This window comes from Elephantulus edwardii, unplaced genomic scaffold (assembly GCF_000299155.1).
Source record: "Elephantulus edwardii isolate Elephantulus edwardi_28Jun2011 unplaced genomic scaffold, EleEdw1.0 scaffold00127, whole genome shotgun sequence".
NCBI classification, from domain to species: Eukaryota; Metazoa; Chordata; class Mammalia; order Macroscelidea; family Macroscelididae; genus Elephantulus; species Elephantulus edwardii.
Window position 1 is genome coordinate 2111424 of NW_006399877.1, and position 24950 is coordinate 2136373.

At 54.2% G+C, this 24950-nt stretch overlaps 1 protein-coding gene across 1 annotated transcript; it reads right to left on the reverse strand.

The window, feature by feature from the left end:
* Positions 1-10325: 10325 nt before the first annotated feature.
* On the reverse strand, positions 10326-21979 carry ASB1 (ankyrin repeat and SOCS box containing 1). The gene is made up of 5 exons (XM_006893506.1): positions 21528-21979; positions 17278-17424; positions 15509-15811; positions 11027-11412; positions 10326-10453 (listed from the first exon to the last, which is right to left on the reverse strand). The coding sequence occupies exons 1-5, from the start codon at positions 21977-21979 to the stop codon at positions 10326-10328; spliced, it is 1416 nt and encodes a 471-aa protein (XP_006893568.1).
* Between the last annotated feature and the right edge of the window lie 2971 nt (positions 21980-24950).

A 24950-nucleotide genomic window follows, 5' to 3' on the forward strand; every position in this document is an offset into this window, starting at 1 on the left:
ACACAGCGCCCCCTGCAGGCTGCTGCACCCACAGCACCCCTACAGGCTGCCCAGAAGCACACACAGCGCCCCCTGCAGGCTGCTGCACCCACAGCACCCCTGCAGGCTGCCCAGCAGCACACACAGCACCCCTTGAAGGTTGCTCATAAACACAGTCAGAGCACCTCCTGCAGGCTGCCCAGTAGCACACTCACAGCGCCCCCTGCAGGCTGCCGAGCAGCACACACAGCATCCCCTGCAGATCTCTCATTAGCACACTCGCAGCGTCTCCTGCTGGCTGCCCAGTAGCATGCTTACAGCACACCCTGCAGGCTGCTCAATACCACATTCACAGCACCCCCTGCAGATTGCTTATTAGCATATTCACTGTGCCCCCTGCAGACCCCGTATCTGCACATTAACAGTGCCCTCTGCAGGTAGCATAATGGCATATTGAAAGTGCCCCCTTCAGGCTCCATTCAGCAGCACACTCACAGCATCCACTGGGTGCTCTAAATTAGCATGTCCACAGTGTCCCCTATGAGCACATCCACGGCACCCCCTGCAGACTTCTCATCAGAGTGCTTGTAGTGTCCCTGCAGACCTCATATCATATGTAGTGACACTGAAAGCACTCCTCCTTGCAGGTCGCTCCCAGCAAGTTCATAGCACTCCCTGCAGATCACTCTCAACAGTACCTCCTGCAAGTCAATCCATGCAGGCTCACAGCGCCCCCTGCAGGTCACAACAGGCTCACAGCGACCATCTGATTGCACAGAGAGAACAGCTTTGGAAAGTCAGTGGAGACATTCTACCCTGTCCTATGGGATCATTGTGTTGGATTGACTTGGTGCAGTGGGTGTGAAGGGCGGGAAAGGGCTGTGGAATGAAGTCTACCAGGTAGAAGGCTGCACCACAGAATCTTCAGATGACCTGCTCTGACAGTGATGTTGACTGTAGAAGACACTCGTCTCTTGGCCCTGAGACCTTCTACATGCCTTCAACTCAGAGTTGTGGTTACTGGCTATTTGTATCCATTAGGAGGGGTTCATCCCCTCTAAATACAGCACAATCTCTACAAGTCCTTGGTGTTTATGTATTCATTATGCCACCTATTTAGCTCCTGTAGCTCTTGCAATAGAAGGGCAACTAGAATGCTTCATGGGCACCTGATGACACTTAACAAGACACAGTGATGTGTGAGTAAGGTGTGGCAGGCAGTCCTGGATGACTTGGAGGGTAAATAAATCTATCATGAGTCGTTCAAGACCAACAATGGCTACTAAGAAAGCAAGATTCCTACAGGTCACAAGAAATACCTATATCCATTCCTCACCCAGTCAGGAGAAGTACGCTGGCGTGGTCCTTGACAGCAGATTTTCCCTACACGACTTTTTTTTAACAGTAATTTAGAGTTTATTACAGCTATAAAGCCGATTACTCTGCCTTTAAGGGAGAACCACATTGCCTGCTTTCTGAGTCCATTCCCGAGACAGCCCGTTGTATATATCTCTGTTTTATGGGTCCATGCACTCTCTGGTACTCGGGGGTCATATGGGCTTGGATTACATAGCCGTGAACAAATGGACGAAAGAACTTTAGAAACATTGAAGCAGGAGATCACTGCGATCTTAGTCTATTGAGATAAATGCAACCATTACTGTGTAATTTATCATTGGATGATAAATTGGAAATGCAACCTTAGGTGGTTTTAAACCATGCGATGCTCCCTTGCTCTGCTGGTATCACAGCCTCTTGATGTAAATTCAAGTTTTGCATGTGCCCAATTAAGTGGAATTCCCACTCTGCTCAATGTTAGCCATAATTTGTTATGAGTCATAAAGCCAAATGTCTCTGCATAGTCAATAAAATACAAATAAGACATCCTTCTGATATTCTCTGCTTCCAGCCCAAAGCCATCTGGCATCAGCCATATCCCTGGTGTCACAACATCTTCTAATTGCAGCCTGAATTTCCAGCAGTCAGTTCCTCTAGATAAATGCATCAACAAAGAACTTCCAGAAACCTAGTTGGTTTTTTAAAAAATAATCTTCTTTAAGATTCTCCTTGATGTGGCATTAATGATCGTGTTCAGTAATCCACATTGTGTTGGATAATCTTCTTTGGGAATTGAAATAGGCAGATGTCCTGATAGCTGTCCCCAAATTTTCTGGCACAGCCTGGTGAGCACATCTAGGTCTGCATCTACTTGTTGCACCAAGTACCAGTCTATCCAAATTGCTCATTTTTTTAAAATTTTTATTGTATTATTTTTACGTGTACCGTCAAATCAGATCTGACTAGTACAGGAGGAGGTTGTCCCCTCCTTCTCCAGCAGAGCATCTGGTGGATTTGAACCACGTACTTCAAATTGCTAATTTTTTAAGTGGTTTTTCCTTTCTGATTTCAGTGAGCTTGTAGAACTGGTTTCCATTCAGTCACTCATGCACATATTTAAATCATTCCACTGATTGCACTCTTCCCACCTCCTTCCTATGCTCCCCATTTTCACTGACGCTTCCTTCCCAATCCTTCTGAGCTTTGCTGCTGAGCAAGACTGAGTCAAAGCCAGCCCACAGCTGACCCTCCAGCAGGTTCTCAGAGGCAGTTAATCCTGTAACTGGAGACTGTCCACCTTGTTCCTGCAGAACAGCTGTTGGATTCAAACCCTCTACCCTTCTATCAGCAGCACAATTCCTTACCACTAGGCCACCTGAGCTTTATCCCTGGGCACCAGGCTCCCTTGTGACACTTAGGGTTGATTGTTTTAGGGAATAAGCACCTCCCCAGTGTGGTTCACCGTGTAAGCCTATCACTGACAACTGAGTCCTGGGGTGAGCTGTTGTTGTTGTTGTTGTTGTGTACTGTCAACTCGGAACCAACCCACAGTGGGTTTTAAGAGGTAGTAAACCACACAGGAGAATGGATCTCATTCTCCCACAGAGAAGCTAGCAGATTCAAACCATGGCCTTTGGGATTGTAGCACAGCTGCCTACCACCAGGCCACAGACTTGACGATTCCACCAGCAAGTCTGGCCTTTTTAAGATTTTTTATTTTGCTCAACATTTTTCTCCCTGTCAGTGTCCTTTGTGATCTCCTCCAAGTGGTGCCAATACAGCAGACGCCCATCATTAGGTCTGCGAAGCAGCAGCCCGATTCCAGGTCCTTTTCTCAGCTCATTAATCTCTGCCCGTCTTGGTTATTGCCGTCTGTATTCCCCTTTGGCTTACTTTCTTATCTTCTTGGGTTTTTTGGTATTTAATACACATTTCACTTTATTGTATCAAAATCCTAGCCTCCAAGGAGAAACTTGGTTTCATCCTCTCCAAGACAGACCTATTTGTTTTCTTGGTAGTCCACGGTTTGTTCAAGACTCCTCACCAGCACCACAACTAGAAGGCAATGACTCTTCCTCTGTCATCCTTAGTTATTATCTAGTTCTCTGATGCATAGTAAGTAATTGTGAAGACCATGGTCTGCATCAGGAGCACCTTAGTTTCTAGACTGACATCATTCCTCCTCAGTACTCTGGCCATGTCCCTGATAGCAGATTTACCTGATACAATTCACCTTTTGATTTCCTGACTTCTGGTGCCAAAAGTGATGATGGTGGAGCTGAGTAAGCTGTTAACTGTTAAACAACCTCAATCTCTTCTCCATCTATCATGGTGCTGCCAGTTGGCCCAGTGGTGAGGATGTCTGTCTTCTTGATCCATACTGAAGGATACAGTCCTTGACCTTCTGCAGCAAGCGCTTCAGGTCCTCCTCAGTTTCAGCAAGCAGGTTGTATCATCTGCATAACATAGGCTGTTGATGAGTCTACCTCCAATCCTGACACCACATTCCTCCTCCTAGAGCCCAAGCTCCTGATCTGTTCTACATACGGATTCTACTTTAAATGTAACCCCAATTAAGTTTCCGTATTATATTTTTAAAGAAATTCTACTTTTGCATTTCTCCTTTCCTCCAAGTATTACCTAACAGCTTTCTGACAAGGGCTGTTTTCTCCAGCCCACCATGGTTTCTAGCCTCCCTGTGTGACCAGTGTGATGTGGGGGGCATCTCTATGGTGTGCTTAGAGAACTTTAAGGCTTTTTAGCTTTGGGCATTTTCTACCTGAAAATTCTTCTACGCTTTCCTACCAAAAAAAAACCCCAAACCCCAACAGCTTCCTTAGCTTTACTTACACACACTTCCCACCTCCCTCCGAGCGTTACTGTGATGTGGGCGTCCAGTGTCAAACACTGCTCTTCAACCCTGCAGTGGAGCAGACTCAGTTCCAAAAAGTTCCCACGCGCTGCAGAGGAATGTACTCCAGGGGCCGACAGAGGCTGATTTCTCAGAGCAGACCACCAGGGTTTTTCTGAAATGCCTCTCGAGGGACTCAAATGGCCCACCTTCCAGTCAGCAGCACAAGTTTTTAGAAGATTGTCCACAGGTCCACATAAACACTAGCTACAGCAGAGATACTTTTTTCCTTGGGGTTGCATTTGTTTTCTATATACTTGGCAATAATTCAATGTCAAGTCCCTGTCAAACCCCTAAATATGCACCCCCTCAATACATTCAGAGGCAGCAGGTGCTCTATTAAGAAACATTTTCTGGATCCTTCTAAGCTCTGTCGGTGCAACGGCTGCCTTCAGTGCCTGCTCTGCACTTGCCATCAGAGTTCCCCTCTGATGTGAGCTAGAGATGAGACAGGGGAGAGGGGGAGAGCGGGCGAGTGTGCAAGCACTGAGGGTTCAGCGCTGAGGCTGGCCACAGAAGGCCTCCTGTCTCACTGGGCTGGGTGGACAAATGCCTGGTTCTGCCGTGTGGAGTCCGAACGCTTCCTAAACAGGCCTTTAGCTGATCCTCTCGATTTTAACACGATCACAGAACCTGGGACTGCCAGCAGGAAGTAGATGCAGGGTGTGAGGGAAGAAGACACATGAAACAGCAGATGTTAGCGACAGGCCAGTGACTCGGATGGGAGGTAAAGAAATCTTTATTTACTTCGTCCATTCCTGGGCTTACCCCAAATTTTTCACAAAATAAGTCACACGTAACAAGGGGGCAGCGGCAATTGTCCTGTCACACGAGCTGCCTGTTAGAGGCTGCAAACGCTTTGAAGGGCATTGCTCTCTGCAAAGCAGAAACCCAAGTGCCAGCAAGGCAGCACACACCAGGGCGCACGGAGGCACCTCCACGGCCCCTCAGCAGTCTGAAGGCCATCATCTCTGCAAACCAGAAACACAACAGGTCAGCGGGGCAGCGGGATGCCAGAGGGCAGCTCCACGGCCCCCGCCCACAGCGGTGTGAGGTGCCCCCCCAGGCACCTGAGCCATTCCTGCCTGCAGTGTGCGTGCTAGGCTGTTAAGACAAGCAGCCCCAGAAATAAGGCATGTTTGGGAACTGAGAATAGTCACACTGCACCAAGACATCAGGGGTTCCTCACTGTCTGGGCGTCCTGAGCAGGTCCAGGCGAGGACAACCCGGCACAGCCGCTGCAGCAAGCACACCTTCAAGATCACAGCAGAGGAGGAAGTGCTGGCCACAGTGCGCAGGCTCCGACTGCAGGGAGCCTCAGGCCCCCAGGTCCCCAACAAGTACACCTCAGCAGCTGGCACACAGAGCAGGGCCTGAGCCCACTGTCATCACACCCCAGCCAGACGCCCTGACCAGGAGGATGTGACACAGCTGGGACCCTGAGGTCAGGACACCCCAGGAAACAGGGTCCCCTTATGCCCCAGACACTGGAAAATACAAGTTAAGGCAACAGGAGGTCACCAGTCTATGCCAGTATCCCCATCTCCCCATCCTGGACTGGGCCCATCACTGTGCACCTCAAAATCTGCACATCCCACAGCCACCTCTGTTCCAGCCCTCTGATCCCACAAGGGCAACAGCCTGGGGAGGAAGGGAGGATGGTGAGCGGAAGGCACCAGTCAGGAGAGCCAGACTCCAGAGGCCAGGGGCTGGTCACCTCACAGCAAGTCAGCACAGCAGGGTCTGTAGCCTCCAGGTGCCAGCAGTGGCCTGGGGTCTACAGGAGCATCTTGTCAGTGCTGGGACTCGGGGTCCCCCATCCTGTAGTGATCCTGAGTCTGTCCTTGGACCAGGAGGTGCCTTCCACGGTGACCCAAGGAGAATCCTTCCGCACAGTGCACACACACTACAGCTTGGCCCCCAGCTCCCCACTGGCAGATGTCAGAGCCTGGGGACATACAAAGAACTTCCAGGACTGACCAACGGCAGTGGGCACCTATTTCCCAAACAAGACCAGCCTGGGAAACAAGCACCATGCTCCAGCCTCAGCTCCTCTGTGTAACAAACAGCCCTTTACCACCGTCCGAGGAAGGGCAGGACCTCAGACCATGACTGAGGGGACCACGTGAGGAGCTGGGTGACCATATGAAGACCTGGGTGACCATGTGAAGAACTGGGTGACCATGTGAAGACCTGGGTAACCACGTGAAGACTAAGATAACCACATAAAGACCTGGGTGACCATGTGAAGAGCTGGGTAAATGAATGATCCAGTTTCACTGGCCCAAGAACCAGCATTTTTTTCACTGATTTGTTTTCAGAAAATCATAATATTCCATCTCAATCTCCTTTGGCTTAAAACTACTACAGAATTGAAGTGGGGGTGTTTTAATTAGCTTAATACCATTTATGTGAAATACAGTGAATCTTCCTTCGGAGGAAAGATTACTCCCGACACTAAATAAATGCATGATGTACTTGGCACTTTGGTTTTTACATAAAGTGAAATAACTAGACACTTGCATGATTTAAAAAGAGAGCTCGGTGACCACATGAAGAACTGGCCTCTCTTCTGAGAGGCTCCCTGTGTGTCTGAGCCCCGGGCTAAGAACCATGTGATGCCCACTGGCACAGACCCAGGTACACACAAGGATGGGGACAGCACTGACTGCAAGGACTGGTGTACAAGGTGCTTCCTCATGCCCCCCCCATGTCCACACATGACCCCCCAGGAGGAAGGCCTGCGGGCACCTCGTCCACACGAAGTGCAGCCTACGGCACTAAGGCCACACGGCGGGGACAGCACCGCCCTACGGCTGGTCTCACCTGCACGGTCCCAAGTCTGAGGGCCACTCCTCCTCCTCCCGCACTAAGCTTTCATTTCGGTCGTCCCACAAAGGAACAGCAATCTCTCACATCAGCAGTTCCTACTTAAAGATGTGTTTCCACGGAGCTAGCAACTAAATGTCCACATGGTACACACAAGGCCAGCCCCTGCCGCTGGCCCTAGTGCAGACTGAGGCAGGGAATAAATAACTAAGTACATAAATATATAAATAAATACATACATAAATACTACCAGCCACAAACCCTGAAAACCTGTGACACAGCCACAGCCCCTCCTGGAGGCTGAAGATGACCTCCAAGAATCCCGAGGGGTACCACTGTCATCCTTCCTGGCCATCAGCACATAGCGACCACACCTGGCATTGCCTGGGCCCTCAGCACAGGCCTCTGTGGTCAATGGGATCCCCTGGGGGTGACTGTTAGGACTCCATCTAGACTGAGGAGGCCACCAAGGACCCCACACTTCCAGGATCAGAAGGTGCTGGTGGGCAGCTGCGTCCTTCCACACGCCTGCTCTGTCCAGGGTTAAGTTGCCCTGCAAGCTGCCTTCTCAGACCCTTACAGGGACCACATTTTCAGGAGACTGGCCCAGGGGGCATGTGGAAAAGCGCAGCAGGCAGCAAGGGTGCCCAAGCCGAGATGAAGCTGAACCTGCCTTCTGCAAACCAAGAGGGAGTCCAAGACCTGGCTGCCCACATGGAACACACAGCATCCAGGGCGAGATGTGGATGTGACCTGGCCTCAGCTCCTCCCCTAAAAGGCACAAAATCCCCTGCTTTGGGCACGTCAATATCCCTCTATGAGAGACCCTGGAGACCTGCTTGTTGTCCAGAAACGCACTCGCTGCCCTGGGCACAGGAACAGGGGCCCCAGGGCTACCTGCTCAGAACGGCACAGCCCAGAAAGGAGCCCACCCCGGCTGCCGGCACAGGAATAGGCCGAGCTCTGCGGGAGAACAGAGAACATCCCACAGACACAAGCAGCGGCCCAGCTCCAAGAGCCAGAACAATGGAGAACCTGCATCCCTCTAAGCACAGCAGTCAGGCCCTGGGGCAGCACCTAGGCTCTGAGAACAGTCACCTCCTCATCTGCACATGGTGGTGAGGAGCTCAGGTGTGCTCCGACAAACACCCCCTCTTTAGAGCTGAAGAGGTGAACTCCACCCCCTGGATGGGGCCAGTCTCAGCCCAGGTGATGCCCACTTCTAGCTGCAATAGCCCCACCCACCTGAAATTCCAATACTGTTTTGTTTCCAGGGCAAGTTCTGACCCTCAGTTAATGCCCCAGCCCCTAGTCCAGCCTGCCCAGCCCCTAACGAGCCTGCCCAACCCCTAGTCCAGCCTGCCCAGCCCCTAACGAGCCTGCCCAGCCTGGTGCTGCCTGAGTATCGCACCTGCTGATCCCTCGTGGGCTGAAGGCCCATCGCACCAGGACGTGGCTGCGCTGGTCCTTGAGATCCAGGCTACATGCTCTGAGCAGACCAGTCACCCGGGTCCCCAGTACATACAGAGCTCATCTCTGCCTGACCCACTCCCAGTCCTCAGAGCACCACAGTGCCAACCCAGGCCCTATGCTGTCCAACTCGGGCCCCAGTCCTGAGAAGCCTGAGTGCCCATCAAGTCCTCGTCCGGAGGAGCCCAGGCCCAGGCCCAGGTGTGAGCCCACAGCCACACTGCTTCACAGCTCAGAGTGTATGGCAGCTGTGTGTCCAGTCTTCCCTCAAGCTGCCTGAATGCCTGGCCAGCCCCCAGACCTCTGTGCACAGATACAAGGCTCATCTGGGCCCCTGGGTGCACAGTCTATGAGCAGGAGGGAAGGCCAGAACTGCAGTGTCCACTGGAGGGGAAGGGCTACACCACTGGTCTGGTCACACAGCCAGCTCCTGCAGGAATGCGGCGCTATATCGAGAGCACCCTCACTCACAGGAAGCCACAGGGTGGAGACCTGCACTGCTCGAAGCAGGTGAAGTGGAAGCAGGGATTCCACTCATGGCCGCACAGCTGAGGGCGACCAGGACCCCACCTTCCAGGCCAGTCCATCTCTTGCTTTCTGCTGGCCTCTTCCTGATTTCCAGAGCACAGCAGAGATTTATGCCCAAAAGAAGGAGTGAAGAGCCATCAATCCCGCCAACAGACCTGCGGGAGGGCAAAGGGTGGCAGGCGGACAGAAGGCTGTCCCAGAGGGCTGGCAGTGAGCGCTGAGGACCACCTGGTCCTGCAGCAGGCATTTACTGGCTAGCTTGGTGCGGGCCTTCAAAGACCAAGCATGTTTGACAGCAGAGCCCAGAAGATGCCAGGCAACAGAGCCTGGGAGCCCGTCGGCAGACACAGGACCTTTTGAGCCTAGAGACACTCCCCACGGTGGATGGCAGAGCAGATATGGTGGATGGGCATTGGCCCAGCTCAGGACCTCCACGTCTGCAGATGCTCCCCACAGTGGACGGCAGGGCAGGGGAGATGGTGGATGGGCATGGGCCCAGCTCAGGACCTCCACAGGGGACCTGAACCTAGAGACGCTGCCCACGGTGGACGGCAGAGCAAGGGAGATGGTGGGTGGGCATGCGCCCAGCTCAGGGCTCCACGTCTGCAGACACTCACCACAGTGGACAGTAGGGCAGGGGAGATGGTGGGCGTCCACATGGGACTTGTGAGCTCACAGACTCACAAAGCAGCTGAGATATGTGGCCAAGAAGACAGCCTGCATGAAGCCCCTGATCCCAGCAGCCTAACACAGCAGCAGGGTGTGTTAACACGGGTCACCTCACAGTCCAAGTCCTGACAGGGGCCAGTCCCTGAGTTCCTCTCCCTGAGCTCCTGGTCAAAGCCCTGCTCATCACGAGGGAGTGGGTGTGATTGCAGCAAAGGGCCTGCAAGCAGAAGTCCACAGAGACCAGTTCTGCAGAGTGCCGGGGGCCTCCCTGCTGGGGAAATGGGGGCCGCTCCCTCCACCACCCCCGGCGTGCACCGCCAGGCCCACTCCCTCAGTGCGGGTGACTGCGAAAAGCAGGCCTCAGCTTCGTCCAGGCCCGGTCTGCCCACTGCCGCGGCTCCTGAGGAGGAATCCACACGCGGGGACACGGTCCTTCCTCTCAGCTACAGAAGGGCGGTCCCTGCGGGACGGGCTGCGGGCTCCAGGGCGCGGAGGGGTCTTCCCTCACGTCCGCCATCAGCACAGCATGTCTTCTACTCGTGGAGAAGGAACTTCTTTATGGGGTCCAGCAGAGGCAGCGCGGGGCACGTCAGCATGGCCCCTACTCGTGGAGAAGGAACTTCTTTATGGGGTCCGGCAGCGGCAGCGCGGGGATCAGCGGGAGCCGGGACTTGCCGAGTGCCTGTCTGACTGTCACACGGCACAAGCCAAGCAGCGGCCTGGGGGCACCTGGAGGGTAGGGGAGAGACACAAATCATTCTTCACCTCCAACGAGCTGGCAGGGACCACAGGCAAACCCCCACCACCTCTCCCTGCCAACTTCCTGGTCAGAGAGGGGGCAGGCGGCTCCCCGCTCTGTCACCAGGCGTCTGCTCAGGGTCCTTCCTTCCCGAAGCTCAGTAACGCGTGTCCCGGGAGCCCCACGACAATCACCACGTCACTCCTCCATCATCACGCACACAGGTGCGAGAGGGGAGTAACGGCGGGACCCCCGGAGAGGCTCGGGCTGGAGGGAGGAGTAGCACCCCCGCAGTGAAGAACTCTGCACGCGACCCTCCTGTAAACCTAAACCCCTCTGACACACAGTCTGCGTTCCACATGGGAGCTCCGCATGCTACCCACAGGCTGAGCCCCACCCCCGGCAGGTTCAAATCCAGCCGTCGCTCCAAGGAAGAAAGGCCATCTCCTCCTGCACAACTTACAGCCCTGGAGATCTGCTGAGGGGTCAGCTGTGAGTCGCTTCCCACCCCCAGCAACAACTCTTGACCCCTCGACACCCACGGCCAGTCAGAGCCCCCTTACTTCTCGCTTCCTTAAAGACCTGCAGGGCCTCAGGATCCACCTTCCTCCGGCCCCGCGCCTCTGGGCCCAGGGACTCCCACTTGACCAGGCTCAGGTTGGCTCCAAACTCCACCAGCAGGCTCACAAAGGCGGCCTCGCAGCCGTGACGCAGGACGGCGTCCAGGACGCAGCCCGGGGAGCCCCGGCAGAAGGCCTCCGTGTTGACAGGGCCGCTGCAGTTGAAGTCGGGGTTGGCGCCCGCCTGCAGGAGCAGCTTGAAGCACTGCAGGTTGTGGTAGGCGGCGCTGATGTACAGCGGGCAGACCACCAGGGAGGTGAGGCGCCGAGAGAAAGGCGGCTGCACCTCGGGGGTCAGCTGGTGGTTCACGTCCACATCGGCCCCGTACCTGAGGGGTAGACATAAGCCGTTAGACCTGATGCTCAAATGACTCCTGTCAACTAGAATCCCATCCCAGCCTAAGGATCGGCCAGAGATGACCTCTGTTGTCCACCATCACACACCCACCATCTCACAACCAGAGGGCACAGGCGCCGCGAGGGGAACGGACATTACAAAGACATCCACACACAGCTGTCCACCATCCAACACTCACACCTCACAGCCCAGAGGGCACAGGGCGCTGTGAGGGGACCCCAGAGATGTCCCCACTCCTGTCCAAGACCAAACATCCAAACCGCTGCAGAAATGATACCCCCACCATCCCTGCCTCCTGCCTCCTCCTCTTCCTCCTCTCCGTCATGGCCACTGAGTCGGCACGGACTCACGGCTGACCGCCCAGCCAGTTTTCAGGAGGCTGGGACTCGCACGGCGGGAGAGTGTCCATGCGCCTCCCGCACAATGACTGGGGCATTTGAAGCACCAGAGAAGAGGCGCCTTCGGGTCAGCAGCGCAGCTTCCCACCGGCCACGCCAGCGCTCCCCGGCGGCAGCAGTACCGCACTCTCCCAGGCCACATGTGGGTCTGCTCACTGCCCAACAGTAGAACAGTTAGATGCCGATGGAGATGAGGGAGGGAGACGAGAGGAGGAGGAGACACAGACAGAACCGCACTTCCCTTAGCGCGCCTGTGTCACAGCTCTGACTTTCCAACCAAGCCGACGTTTCATGTTATTGTGGCTCAGAGCCATCAAGTCCAGCGGACAGGAACTCCTAACTCTCCCACGAGCAGACCCGAGCCTACCCCATCCTGGGCCACCATCGGTGTCTCTAATATACTGTTGCCCACTGCGACAGGCACTGCGACACTCTGTTTGCGCTCCTTCCTCTCCTTCTCTGACCATCTTTCCCAGCACGCTGTCTTCTGCCAACGTCCGCTCCTTCTTAACAAGGCCAAAGTAAATGAGACAAGTTTTGCCGTCTTTGCCTCTGAGGGCCAGGGCTGCATTCTCTCCAAGGCATCTTGGCCTGCTCTTTTGGCAGTCCATGGGGTATTCGCTACTGTTCTCCACCACAACAATTCACAGGCATCAATACTTCCTCTGACATCCTTATTCACCGTTCAACTTTCAGGTGCACAGTAGGTGACGGAAATGACCATGGCTTCAATCAGGTGCACCTTAGTCTCTAAACTGACATCCTTGCTCCAACATGTCATGTAGTAAAACAAATTTACATAACGATGCAATCTCAGAAAACTAAAAGCAAAACAAAACAAAGACGCCAGCAGGTCCACGCAGCAGCGTCCTCGGAGCCTCCAGGAGGATTCCGACTGTCAAGGGAGATGTGACACCGGAGTGCTCCTCAGAAAAGGGGATGGTGATGCCTCATTTCACGTACTTTGGGCAGATACTCAGTCCCTGCAGGACATTACATGTGGTAAATCAGAGGAGACCCTCAACAAAAGGAAATGCACAGCGGCGTGACACTGGGCTGGGGCACAGGGGAGATGGCAAGAAAGGCACCCCTGGGATCACCAGGAGTCTGTGTGGATGCCAGTCCCTGGAATGGACCCCTCAGTCCCTGGCATGGGCCCTTCAGTCCCTGCCGTGGACCTCCCAGCCCCCAGAGTGGTCCCCTCAGCCCCGTTTGAGGACTGCCCCAGGAGGGTGCCCGTGGAGGAAGGCTGTCGCTCCTGGAGGATGGCTGCCCACCATGGGGCCCCGCCAGCTCTGAGGGAGGCAGACGGTGGCAGGAAGAGGTGCTCACATTAAGGCAAAGGAGACCAAGGTCCCCCCGCCACGGGGCGAGATCAAGGGCAGATGCTGTGGTTAGACTGGATGTGGTGTGTGAGGTGAGCTCGGGCACTCCACACCCAGAGAGAGAGGCAGAGACACAGCCTGGTGTTTGTGCAGCCTGAGATCCATCCAATGAGGGCTGGTCACAGCCACTCCCTGCGACAAGGACTCCTACTGTCAACACCGTGAGTCTAACTAGCACTCTCCACTAGGAGAAGCCAGGACTCCTGTGAGAAGTAACGTGTCCTGAGGCTGGGACAGGCAAGGAACAAGCCGAGTCTGAATATCTTGTGTTGTTATGTGCCAGCAAGTTGCCAGCGACTCATAGCAACCCTATGTAAAAGAACTCTGAACCCTGCTCTAGCCTGAGCCAACTTCATTGTCTCTGACACACCTACCTCCATGACCCAGTCAGTCAGTCAATCCATCTCATCCAGGGTCTTCCTCTCCTGTGCTGTCCCTCCACCCCGCCCCCAAGCACTGATCCCTCTCCAAGGACTGATCCCTCCTTACAACATGTACAAAGTATGTCAGACAGAGCTTCAAAATCCTTGCCTCCAACAAGCATTCTGGTTTCACTCTCCTGTTTGTTCTCCTGGCAGTCCATGATGTATTCAGCACTCTTCTCCAGCACCACAGCTCAAAGGCATCAATTCGCCTTCTATCCTCCCTAGTCACTGTACAGTTCTCTGATGCATAGCACGTAATTGTGAAGACATGGCCTGGATCAGGCACACCTTAGTCTCCAGACTGACATTGTTGCTCTTCAGTACTTGAAATGTGCCTGAGAGCTGACTTTCCCAATGCAATTCGTGTTTTGATTTCCTCGTTGCTGGTACCAAGAGTGTTGACTGTGCAGCCAAGTAAGCTGAAGTGGTTTACAGTCTCATCTCTTCACTATTATGAGATCTTATACAAGAGACAGAGAACAGACATACATCTCCTGCTGTGGCTCAGACTGGCCCACAGACACTCTCCAGGTGTCTGAGGCTGCAAATCTTTCCTATTCCCGCAGTGCAGTGGGAAGATTCGCACCACGGTCTTCTAGGTGTTGGTGGTGGCTGTCACATGCAGCCAAGTCACCAGTGACCCACGGCGACCACGCTGACAGCAGCTCTGAAGCCTGCTCTGTTCAGAGCTTGTCTCACTGACTCCGACACACCTATCCCCACTGTGCCAGCTCCTGCATCAATCCAACTCATGAGAGGGTCTTCCTCTCCTGCGCCGTCCCTCCACCCTTCCGAGCATGATGTCCTTCTCCAAGGACCAGTCCCTCCTGGCCACGTGCCCAAAGTATGTGAGAGAGAGCATCAAAATCCTAGCCTTCAAGGAAAAACTTGGTTTCACTCTCTCCAACACAGACCCATTTCTTTCCTTAACAGTCCATGGTATGTTCAAGACTTCTCCAGCACCACAGCTCAAAGACAGCCCCATACTTGTCACCAGGACCGCTTCCACCAGTGGTGGGGAGACACTGGAGGACGAGCCAGAGTGAAGGGTGCATGCACACTGTGTGTGGAAAGGCGGCTCACCTTGCGCCTGCCATGAGACCAGGGTCAGGGAGGGGACAAAACGTACAAGAAAGCCACTGTGGAAAGCAGAAACAGAGCTCATGGAACGGAGAGGTGAAATCAAGCAAACATAAGAATCAGAAAGATGGCAGAAGCAGAGCTAAGATCAGCTGTGGCCGTAATGTCAGCTGTAACAGAACCCAAACCCGAGAGCTAATGACAGCAAGCCCACGTGAGCTGAGTAAGATGCTTTAGGCTTATTTATTAACCCTCAAATGAAACGCCCATGGTCACGTGTTTTGTCTCAAGCAACAACAGTATGTTCAGATATTAAGAAATGACAACAAAAACTCAAAGAACTGTCAAAACGTACGCTAGATGACAGATCCTCTACACACAATCAGACACATAAAAATACAACACAAAATTCCACTAAAACTTCCTCCTCCCAAACTGAAAGGACAAGGAGAAAATAGACGTCAATCACAGTTACTGCAAAAATAACAACCAAGAGGACAGGCCAAAACTATTCTCAAAGGAAAATTCATAGTCTTGCAAAGTTAGGTTGGTAATGAGGAAACAAATGAACTAAGCTTTTAACTCAAAAAGCTAAAAGCATAGCAATGTAACATTAAATAAAGCAGAAAAGGAGATAAAAATAAATCAATAAAAAATACAAGAACTATCCCTAGAGCCAGCAAACAGCTCTCTGAAATGACTACTGGACAGATTCCTGGAGGAGCAAGAAGCAGCAAAGGCCCGTCAGGGCACGAGGGCCGCAGCGTGGGTGCACTGACCTGATGAGTGCCTTCAGGATGTCGGCCCTGCCCACACGCGCCGCATGGTACACGGGGGTGCTGCGGTGGTGCCGGCTGCCATTGGGGTCTGCACCTGCTTCCAGAAGGATCTGGGCGCTCTCCAGGTGCCCATTCACCACGGCCACATACAGGGCAGTCTGGCCCTTGACATCCACCAGGTCCACTTCCGCCCCCTTGCGAATGAGGAAGTCCACGCAGTTGCCGTGACCAGCAGTGGCTGCAATGCGCAGGGGTGTGCAGGGCAACCAGCCACAGCACCAGACAGACTTCTCATTGATGCGGCTGCAGAGAACAGAGGGGGCTGTGAGGGGCGGAGACACAGCCTGAGGCTCTGCCACCCCACACCCGAGTCAGGACAGTGGACGCACAGACAGAGAGCAGGTTTCCACTTGGTTTCTCACTGGTGACAATCCAGGGCACAAATCAGACACCAAAACCAGAGCCGAGCCCTGCAGAAGTGGAGGGCTCTCTATAAAGGACAGGAGGGCCTGTGCGGGGAGACAGGAGGGGGCCTGAGGTCACCAGCAAGCATCTGAGAGGGCCTGAGGCCTCTGCCAGCAGCCTCCTCACTGGGCCAGGTTAGCAAGCATCCTTCACCCACACGGCCCCTTCTGGCCCACAGCAGCAGCGGGCAGCTCGGGCGCTGAGTCAACGTGATCGTCAGACAGAGAGACAGACACACAGCCCACGATGATCGTCCCAGCCCTGACCCGCTCAGCCACCAGGCAGCCAGCCCATTGAGGATCGTTAACCACTTCCAGCTGCAGCTGAGGCCAAGGCAGCAATGTCGCCTCACACATGTCCTGAGGTTCCCCATCAGCGAGACCCTGGCTTCCAGTGGCCAGGAAGGCCAGGGAACATTCCAAGACTCCTTTTCAATGGGGCATAAAACAAGGCAGCTGCCAGAGTGGACGCTGACCCAAGCACCCAACATGCACCAGAGCAGAAGAGGATTCCAGTGGCTGTCATCATTCAGTCCTGGGGGCTCAGATACACGATGGGCTGAGGACCCAAAGGTCAGCTGTTCTAACTCGCCAGCCACTCTGTGGGAGGAAGCCCGGGCAATGTCCTTGTACACATCTACAGCCGAGGACACTGACGGAGGGTCGCCACAAGATGGACACCACCCGAAGGCAGAGAGTTTGGGTTTAATCTCAGGGAAGCAGACTGCCAACACCGTAACACCAGCGAGTGGATTCAGCCAGCAACCCTCTGATAAGCAGCCAAACACAAGCCATTTACACCACACCCAGAGACCCAAGAAATACACAACCACCAAAAACACCATCTGGAACTGGGACCACTCAACCTGTATTGCAAAGACAGGCAGCAGGAGGAGGACCTGGCCGAAGACCTAGCTGAATTCTGGTCTACTTCAGCGTCTGCACGTTTAAGGGTTTCTCTGTGCTCCAGTCCTGCACACGAGATCTTTGGGGCTAAGCTGTCTGCGGTCTTCACAGGACAATCCCTTCTGGTTCTTTGTTCCCACACTGATTATCTGCTCTGCTCAAACAAGGCTGGGACGCCAGATGAGAACCGTGCTCCACGGTCACCCACCTCGGGAAGATGGTGGCACCCGTTGCCACGCTGACGCAGGCGTTTCCTTGCAACCCACTGCCACCCATTGTCAACAAAACACGGACAAAGCTGGACGGGATTGTGGTCACACGACTCCATGCACATCCCACCCATCGCGGACGGGGAGGGTCTGACAAGAGGACACGGAGGCCTCAGTCTGGGTGCTTCACCTCCGATAGCTCTCCTCCTGCAGCAGGGTTCTGAGGGTCGGCAGGTCCCCGACATAGGCTGCGTCATGGAGCCGCGTGTCTTCACACTGTTCCAGAGGGTGGTCACAAAACTGCTCCCTCAGCCACTCCTTCAGATTGGGACCTGCACTGAAGAGAGGGCCACTGTCACCTCGGGACCCGCCAGAGCCAGCCAGCAGGACGCCACAGCAGCAGCCACCCACTCGCAGGAAACCCATCATCCCAATACCTTCAGCACGGCTTACATCCCAACGTCAGGAAAACAGAAACTCTCAACACTTGGGAACAGTCTCCATCAGGACAGACGGAGGAAAGACTGGCGTCAAGGATTTCGTCTTACTTGGCTCCACAATCAACACCCTTGGTACCAGCACTCAAGAAATTAAAAGCTGTGCTGCACTGGGAAAATCTGCTGCCGAGGCTTTGCCAAAGTTCTAAAGATCTCAGTTTAAAGGCTAAAGTGCAGCTGATCCAAGTTAGGGTATTTTCAACAGCTTCCTACATATCTGAAAGTTTGACGATGAATAAGGAAAACCAAAGAATGGATGCCTTTGAATTGTGATGCTGGAGAAGAGCTTGCTAGAACCACCACCACCCTGTCCTGGAGGAAACCAAGATGCTTCTTAGAGGCAAAGATGGTGAAATGTCCTCTCAGAGGCTGTCAGGATGGAATGGTCCTTGGAAAAAGATTTCATGCTAAGGAAGGTGGAGAATCAGAGAGAGAGCGCCTCAACAAGGTGGAACGGCACAGTGACTGCTGGGTTCGAGCGCGTCAGAGGCTGAGAGGAGGATGGCAGGGGTAGGGCACGGTTCCTATCTGCCGCTCACAGGGTTTCCATGAGTCATAGGTGACACCACAGCTACTACACAGAACATGTTCTATAAATTTCCAGCGTAGCCCTGACAAAATCAGCTTCGTGCAGGCACCAACTCGACAGAAACTACTCTGGGCAGGTGAGGGGTGTGATCCAAACTCCCTTAATACAGAAGGGAAATATATGCACGCCTCCCCCCCAAAAATAAAAAATCTATCCAGCTTACAAATACTCTTTTATCCTAAAAACAGACGTGTTAGTATCAGGAAAATCACACAGCCTTCTCCTCCACCACAAAGACACTGGCAAATCCCACAGCCTAGCAAACGCTGCTTTGTGCACGCTCCCAGCCACACTGGCCTGGCTAATGGCTACTGGGTGTCCATCTAAACACTTGCTATGCATCAGATGGGACACTTTGTAAATTAAACCTCAATGTAAAGATGTATGGCACAAAACGAAGGTAGGTACAGTGGTGACCCAGTGGTGTAATTCTTCCTTTCAGGTGGGAGCCCGGGTTCACTTCCTGGCCAGGGCACCTCCTGGAGTGGAAGCCTGCACGGTGCTTCCAAACTAAGAAACTAGGAAGAAGGGACTGGTGACTGTGAAAACTCAGTGAGCGAAACTCCTACAGATACCAAAGTCTGACCTGGAACATGATGAGGCCGGTGCTGCTGTGCCCAGGTCTGCCATCCAGTGGGGACTGACTCAACCAGAGAGCTAAGAACAAACGCAGGAACAAGCATAGAAGTGAGAAACTATGAAGACTGGAATGGATGGGAAACCACACCATATACTCCAGTGAGGAGTTACCAAATGTTTTAAAGTTACAGGCACCAGAATATCAAAGAAGAATTGCATTAGGAAAATCTGCTGTCAGGGACTTCTCCAGAGTGCTGAAGAGCATGGACATCAGTTTGGATACTAAGGTGAGTCTGATCCAGGCCACAGTCTTCACAATTGCTTGCTAAGCATATAAGAGCTGGACAATGACTAAAAATGATAAAGAATTGACTCCTTTGAGCTGTGGTGCTGGAGAAGAGTGTTGAATATACACACAATGGACTACTAGGAGAACAAACAGGTTCATCCTAGAAAGGGTGAAGCCAGGCTGCTTGCTGCAGGCAAGGATTCTGAGGCTGCAGAGAGGAACCAGTCCTTAAAGAGGAACATCATGCTTGGGAGGGTGGAGGGACAGCGCAAGAGAGGAAGATCCTCGATGAAATGGACTGATTCAGTGACTGGGGTAATCAGGGTGGGTGTGTCAGAGAGTAAAGTTGGCACAGGACAGAGCAGGTTTGAGGGTTACTGTACACAGGGTCGCTGAGTCACAGCGACTCTATAGCACATAACAACAACAAAGGGCAGTGGCAGCAGAAGGGTGGGCAATCTCCTCCCATGTGATTAACTGTCTCTGAAAACCTGCCGAAGGGTCCTCTATGGTATACAACAACAACAAAGAACAGTAAGTAATGAACAATAAAACTTACTATTACTCATCAAGTCCCCAATCCCCGTGGCTCCAAGCAGTTAAAACCTCGACACTCCACAGTGGACCCTCTCCGGGCACTAAAGCTACCTGTTACTCTCACATCTCTGTGAGGACCTACTGCACACACCCTGGGCAACAGACATCCCTGGCGGCCAGGTCTGGCAGTCTATCAGCAAAGGTAGGTGAAGGGAACAGCCAGGTGGACAGGACAGCAAAGATGCACTAGCCAGGGGCCGTACGTGCAGATGCCAGCAGATGGACAGGCAGACAGTAAGCCTGGGCATTCCCTCATCCACGTGGTCCCCTGGGTCCTCGTCAGCCATATCCCAGTCCCACCCCCTTTCTGTTGCATGAACAGCGACTCCAGTGACACCAGGTGTGCCAGAGGAGGGCTCTGCCCGACAGGACCTCCATGGCAGCGTTTTCAGGAGTGCTGCACTTTCTTCTGGGTGCCTTACGGCACCTGACTGCAGGCGGAAGTCCAGAGTGTGGAGAGGTAGGACACAAGGCACAGCACTAACAAGCAGGTAAGGAGGAGTCAGGGGGTCCCGCACCGTTCTCTGGGGTTCCCTCTGCTACCTTCATCTCATCCCACTTCCTGGTCCAGCTCAATGCCAAAGTTCCAGCTCCAAAGACAACTTCCGATCTGTTCTTCCCACCAGCTTCTCCCCTGGTGGTACAGTGGTCAAAGAACTCAATGGCCAACCAACATGGCAGCCGTTAACTCAGCGACCACTCTGAGGAAGGACGCTGAGGCGGTGGGTTTCCAGAAGGACTGCATATAACCGATTCTACCTGTGGAAACCCAGCGTGGCAGATCTACTGTGTCCTACAGGACGGAATCACCTCCCTGGCAGCGGGTTGAGCTTGGCGTCTGGGCCTCTGACAACTGACTGCCCAACGCAGCTCACAGGCTTAATGGACCTCTCTGTGCCCCTCGTTTTCACAACACATTAAACACATGGGTTCAGACAGCAGCCCCCGTTTGGGCAAAGACAGACTTTCCCCCAAAGGGCAACCCTCTGCCCTCCTTGTAAGGAGACACCTGGTCTCTCTAACACCTGTCACACTCCACCTCCATCTACAGGGCATGACGGCTGGACTCTTAAAGGTCCTGACTGTGGTGTCAAAGCCAATGTCAATCACCAAATCTCGGCTGGTAGGGGCTGTGTCTGCAATGGATTCTGGTCAACCACTTGTGCTGACTGACCAGATGGGCAGATGACACAGGGATTATTTCCTCTGGTCTCTCATTGAATGTGTCAACCCAGGGTTGAGGCTCTGACAGGGACCAGGTGAGTATATGCAATCCCGGGCACACAACGCATCTGGCTGTGGGCTGCTCGGGACAAGCTCTGCCATCAGACAAGGTGGGCACTGTCCCCTCCACCCCTAAGCTCCTGCAAAGACTTTAGAAAGAGTCTGCATAAGCAGAGGGAGGCGCGCTGCCCACACAGCTGTCCACCCGTGCTCCCCGACCCTGAAGTCCTCCAGCCTCTGTTGTGCCACAGTCAGTCCAGAGGTGCCAGCGGCCACTCAGGGGCACTGGGGGCCTATTTCAGGAGGGAGACTCAAGGCTACCGTGGGAGGGGGCGTGAGCCTTTCTGGTTACCCACTCGGCCCGGGCCCCTCCTCGCTGGAGCGCTGGCCATGCTGTGTCACGGGCTGCGCCGCTGTCTCATCGCTGTCCCCGTCTGTCCCTCCCTCGGCCGCGGAGGGCTGCCTGCCCGGTGCCCCGAGCCGGGGGCACTCAGTGTGACGTCCACACTCCGGGGCCAGCACTCCCGCATCGCGAACGCACTGGGGGACAAGCCGGCAGGAGAGAAACCCGGCCCGAGGGCGGCTCGCCAGGGCAGCTGCGCCCCCGACTCCAGCCCCGCGGCCGGCGCACGTTACCTGCGGGCCCCAGCCCGGCCCCGGCCGGCAGACCCGCCCCGGGGCGCCCGTCGGGGCCGCCTCCCTCCGCCGTGGGCGCTCCGTCCTCCGCCATGGGCGCGCCGGCCGCGGGGAACCCGGAGCTCATGCCTCTGCGGCCCCCGGCGCGCCGTCCATCGACGGACCGGAAACGAGTGGGGCTACTTCCGGTGCCGCTGGGGCGGGGCGTGGAAGCGTGACTTCCGCCAGGCGGGCTTCCGGTGTCCGGCGAGCTCGCGGCCGGCCTCAGGCGGGAGACTGCGGCGTGGCCCGCATGCGGCGTGCGGAGCTGAGGTTGTCGGAGGCGCTGGGTCCGGGGACGAGGACTGGCTGAGAGCCGTGGAGGCTCCAGCAGCTGCCCTGTGCCCGAGGAAGAGTGGGAGTCCTGGCAAACTTGCCCGGTTGTGGGCGGGGCGTGGGCGGGGCGTCTCCCGGGCGCCTCCCACCGGGACTCCTGGGACATCCCCGGGCGTGGTTTCCAAGGTGGAGATGCTGCGGGTAACCAGCTCAGTGTCCTGCAACCCCAAGTGTTTGTTCTCTGGGAAGATAAATTAAGGAACCAAACGTCAGATAACTTGCCCTGGACACGTCCAAGTTCGAATCCTGCAACACTGGCAAACTATGTTTACTGAGTTGGGTTCTCAAGTCTGGGTTACCTTGGCTCAGCCCTGCATGCACCCCTGGAATGGAAAGGAGTAGATGTATCCTGTGTGTGTGTGTGCGTGCGTGTGTGTGTGTGTGTGTGTGTGTGTGTGTGTGTGTGTGTGTGCTCAAATCGGATCTGACTGGTACAAGAGATTGCCCTTTCTCTCCAGCAGAGCATCTGGTGGATTTGAACCGCGTACCTCTAGGATTGCAGTGCAGCTTCTTGCCACTAGGCTGCCAGAGCTCCCACAGCACTTTAAAATAGGCATTGAATGGTTTGTGTGACAAGTCCATTTTCAGTTTCAACAAATCATACACCTGGGGGTTTATACCATCACTGTAGTCCCCACAGTGTAACAGCGCTCTTCCCAATTCCTGGGCTTCCAATTTCCATGAGTCCTTCTTTTCTAACCCTTCCTGCTTTCTGAGCTTCATCCCTGGACAATGATGCCTTTTGACATGGAAGGGTTGAGTTTTCTAAGGAATATGCACCTCCCCGATGTTACTGTTCACCTTACAGACCTGTCTATTGTTGGAAATTTGAACCCCTGTCCCAGGCCTGAAGGGTCTCTCAGAGCTATCGTCTGGGATTGGGGCTAGTGTTCACAAGTCTCTGAGACCCGTAACGCTGGTCTTAAGATTTTACATTTTGCCCTACCTTTTTCTCCTCTTTCAGGACCTTCTGTTGTGGTCCCTCTCAGAAACCTCAGCAGTGATATTGGGGCACTGTTTAGTTCTGGTCTCAGGGTCATGGAAGCTGAGGTTCAAGTTGTCTCTTACTCCATTGAACTAATTATTCCCGTGTCCTCGATTTTCTTGACTGTTCTTTGTTTTCATAGGAGAGAGACCAATAGTTGTATCTTAGGTGGCCACGCAACAACTTTTTAGACTCCAGTTACTGCTCGCCACAGCAGGAGGCAGAACAGTTTGTTTTGTGAACATGTTGTGTCAGAAGATATGCCCCCCCAAGGCTCTGACCCTCCAGCCATAAGTGTGGTGCCAAATGATTAAGCGAAGCTTAGTAAGTGTGTGTTTGTGGTCCACCCAGAGGACTGGACAGCTTGTGAATAAGGTGTAGGGAGACGTTAAGGGAGTCCACACTCTCATCGCTAAGCTTAAAGTCAGCCATCCTTAGGTGCAGACAATAGACCTCAGTGTCCCCGAGAAAAGATGGGGACACACAGAGTGAGAAAGCTCAGCAATATTTGCCCAAACAGGTAAGGGGCCTGAGTGGCTTACAGGACTGAAGGATTAGCGAGAAGCCTGCCTGGAGCCACAGCTAAGAAGAAATTGAGAAGAATTATGTCCTGAGCCATTGCTGAGGAAGCATCACTGCCTGTTGCTCCCTGAGTACAGTCTAAGTAACCACTGCAACAGTCCTCAAGCCCAGCAGAGTAGAAAGCTGTGGGGAACACTGCTGAGGGGAGAACCAGGGAGAAGCCTGGACGGAGGAGTATGTCTAACTCACAGCAATCGAATTTGAGCAGTTGATCGAATTTGAGGAGTTGATCATGCTTCTCTACACCTCCCCTGTGAAGTTAGAGGTCAAAGCACAGCATTTTCAGGGGCTCTTATCTCAGGAGGAGGAGGCTAGAGTGGAGGGGCCTCAGATGGCACCCGGGTGTGGTCCTGGAAGGATCTGGTGGGGCCTGCAGGTGCTGCGACCAGATAACAGCAGGCACTGCTGGCAGGGAACAGGGACTCGGGGTGCTACACAGCAGGACAGGAGACACTGGAAACCACACAGCAAGGGACATGGGAGGACACAGGATGATGGGGCACACACAGCACATTGCATAGGAGGGGCACGATGGGAGAGCTCGGGACACTGCATGGCACGGGGGCTGGGGATACACGAGATGCCCAGTGGTGGAGGGGGCACCCCGCTCACTGACTCTCCATCTACCTGTACATCACAGATACTTGGGGGCTTTTAAAACTCCCTACAATGGTGGCAGAATGATCTAGAAAAGGACTGTGAACAGGGCACCTGAATACCACCAATGGCACTGAGTAATGTGTGTGAGAATTGTGAAGTTGATGAATGTCTTTATGTTTATTGTTATCACCAAGGAAACCACACAATCCTGGGCCACCAACCCTGAGTCCAGTGCCCGTGTCCAGCCGTGGTCTGGGGCCAGGAGCTTTCAAAGCACTGGTGATTCTCATGAGCGGCTGCAGCCAGGCTAGTGCCTCAGCCGACTGACTTCTTGTCCTCAGAGGCTGGCAGCAGAGAGTCGCTTTGTTGGCAGCCCCGACACCAAGGTGTGAAGCTGGCCTGGGCAGGGCTGCTTGTGGCCCTGGAGTGCCAGCTCCCAGGCTGCTCTGGGAGTCCTGTCCTCCTGAGAGGACACACCCCTGGCTCATGGTGGGGCGAGCTGGCCCCCTAAATGCATCATAGTGCTTGCACCTCATGACCCCATGGCAGCTTTTCAAGGGCACCTCGAACTGTCATGGAGGAAGTGCAGCCGGCATGCTCCGGAGACAAAGACAGCGAGACTGCTCATCCTTTGGACGTGTCATCAGGGGGCCAGGCCCTGGAGGAGGACATAATGCTCGGTGGGCGAAAAAGAGGAAGACCCTCAATGAGATGGGGACTGCAGGGCGGCCCCCACCCAGGCTTAGCGCTGAGTGCTGTGGGAAGCTCCAAGCCTCACCTTGGGAACTAGGAAGGGAGCGGAATGGTGCAGACGCCGGGACAAGCCTGAGCTGGACTCTACCGGCAAAGGACCCAGGCCATGCCTTCCTCCCTGGCTCCTGGCTTCCAGAGCAAATAGGAGTTTATAATG

Bases quoted from the DNA above. Each gene is read 5' to 3' on its own strand.
- ASB1 (XM_006893506.1), bottom strand. From the start codon at position 21,979: ATGTCCCAGGAGTCCCGGTGGGAGGCGCCCGGGAGACGCCCCGCCCAC. The intron at 11,413-15,508 runs GTCAGTGCACCC...TCTACCCCTCAG, and splicing joins ATCCTGAAGGCACTCATCAG to GTACGGGGCCGATGTGGACG. The intron at 10,454-11,026 runs GTAAGGGGGCTC...CCTACCCTCCAG, and splicing joins GGTCTTTAAGGAAGCGAGAA to GTGCCCCCAGGCCGCTGCTT.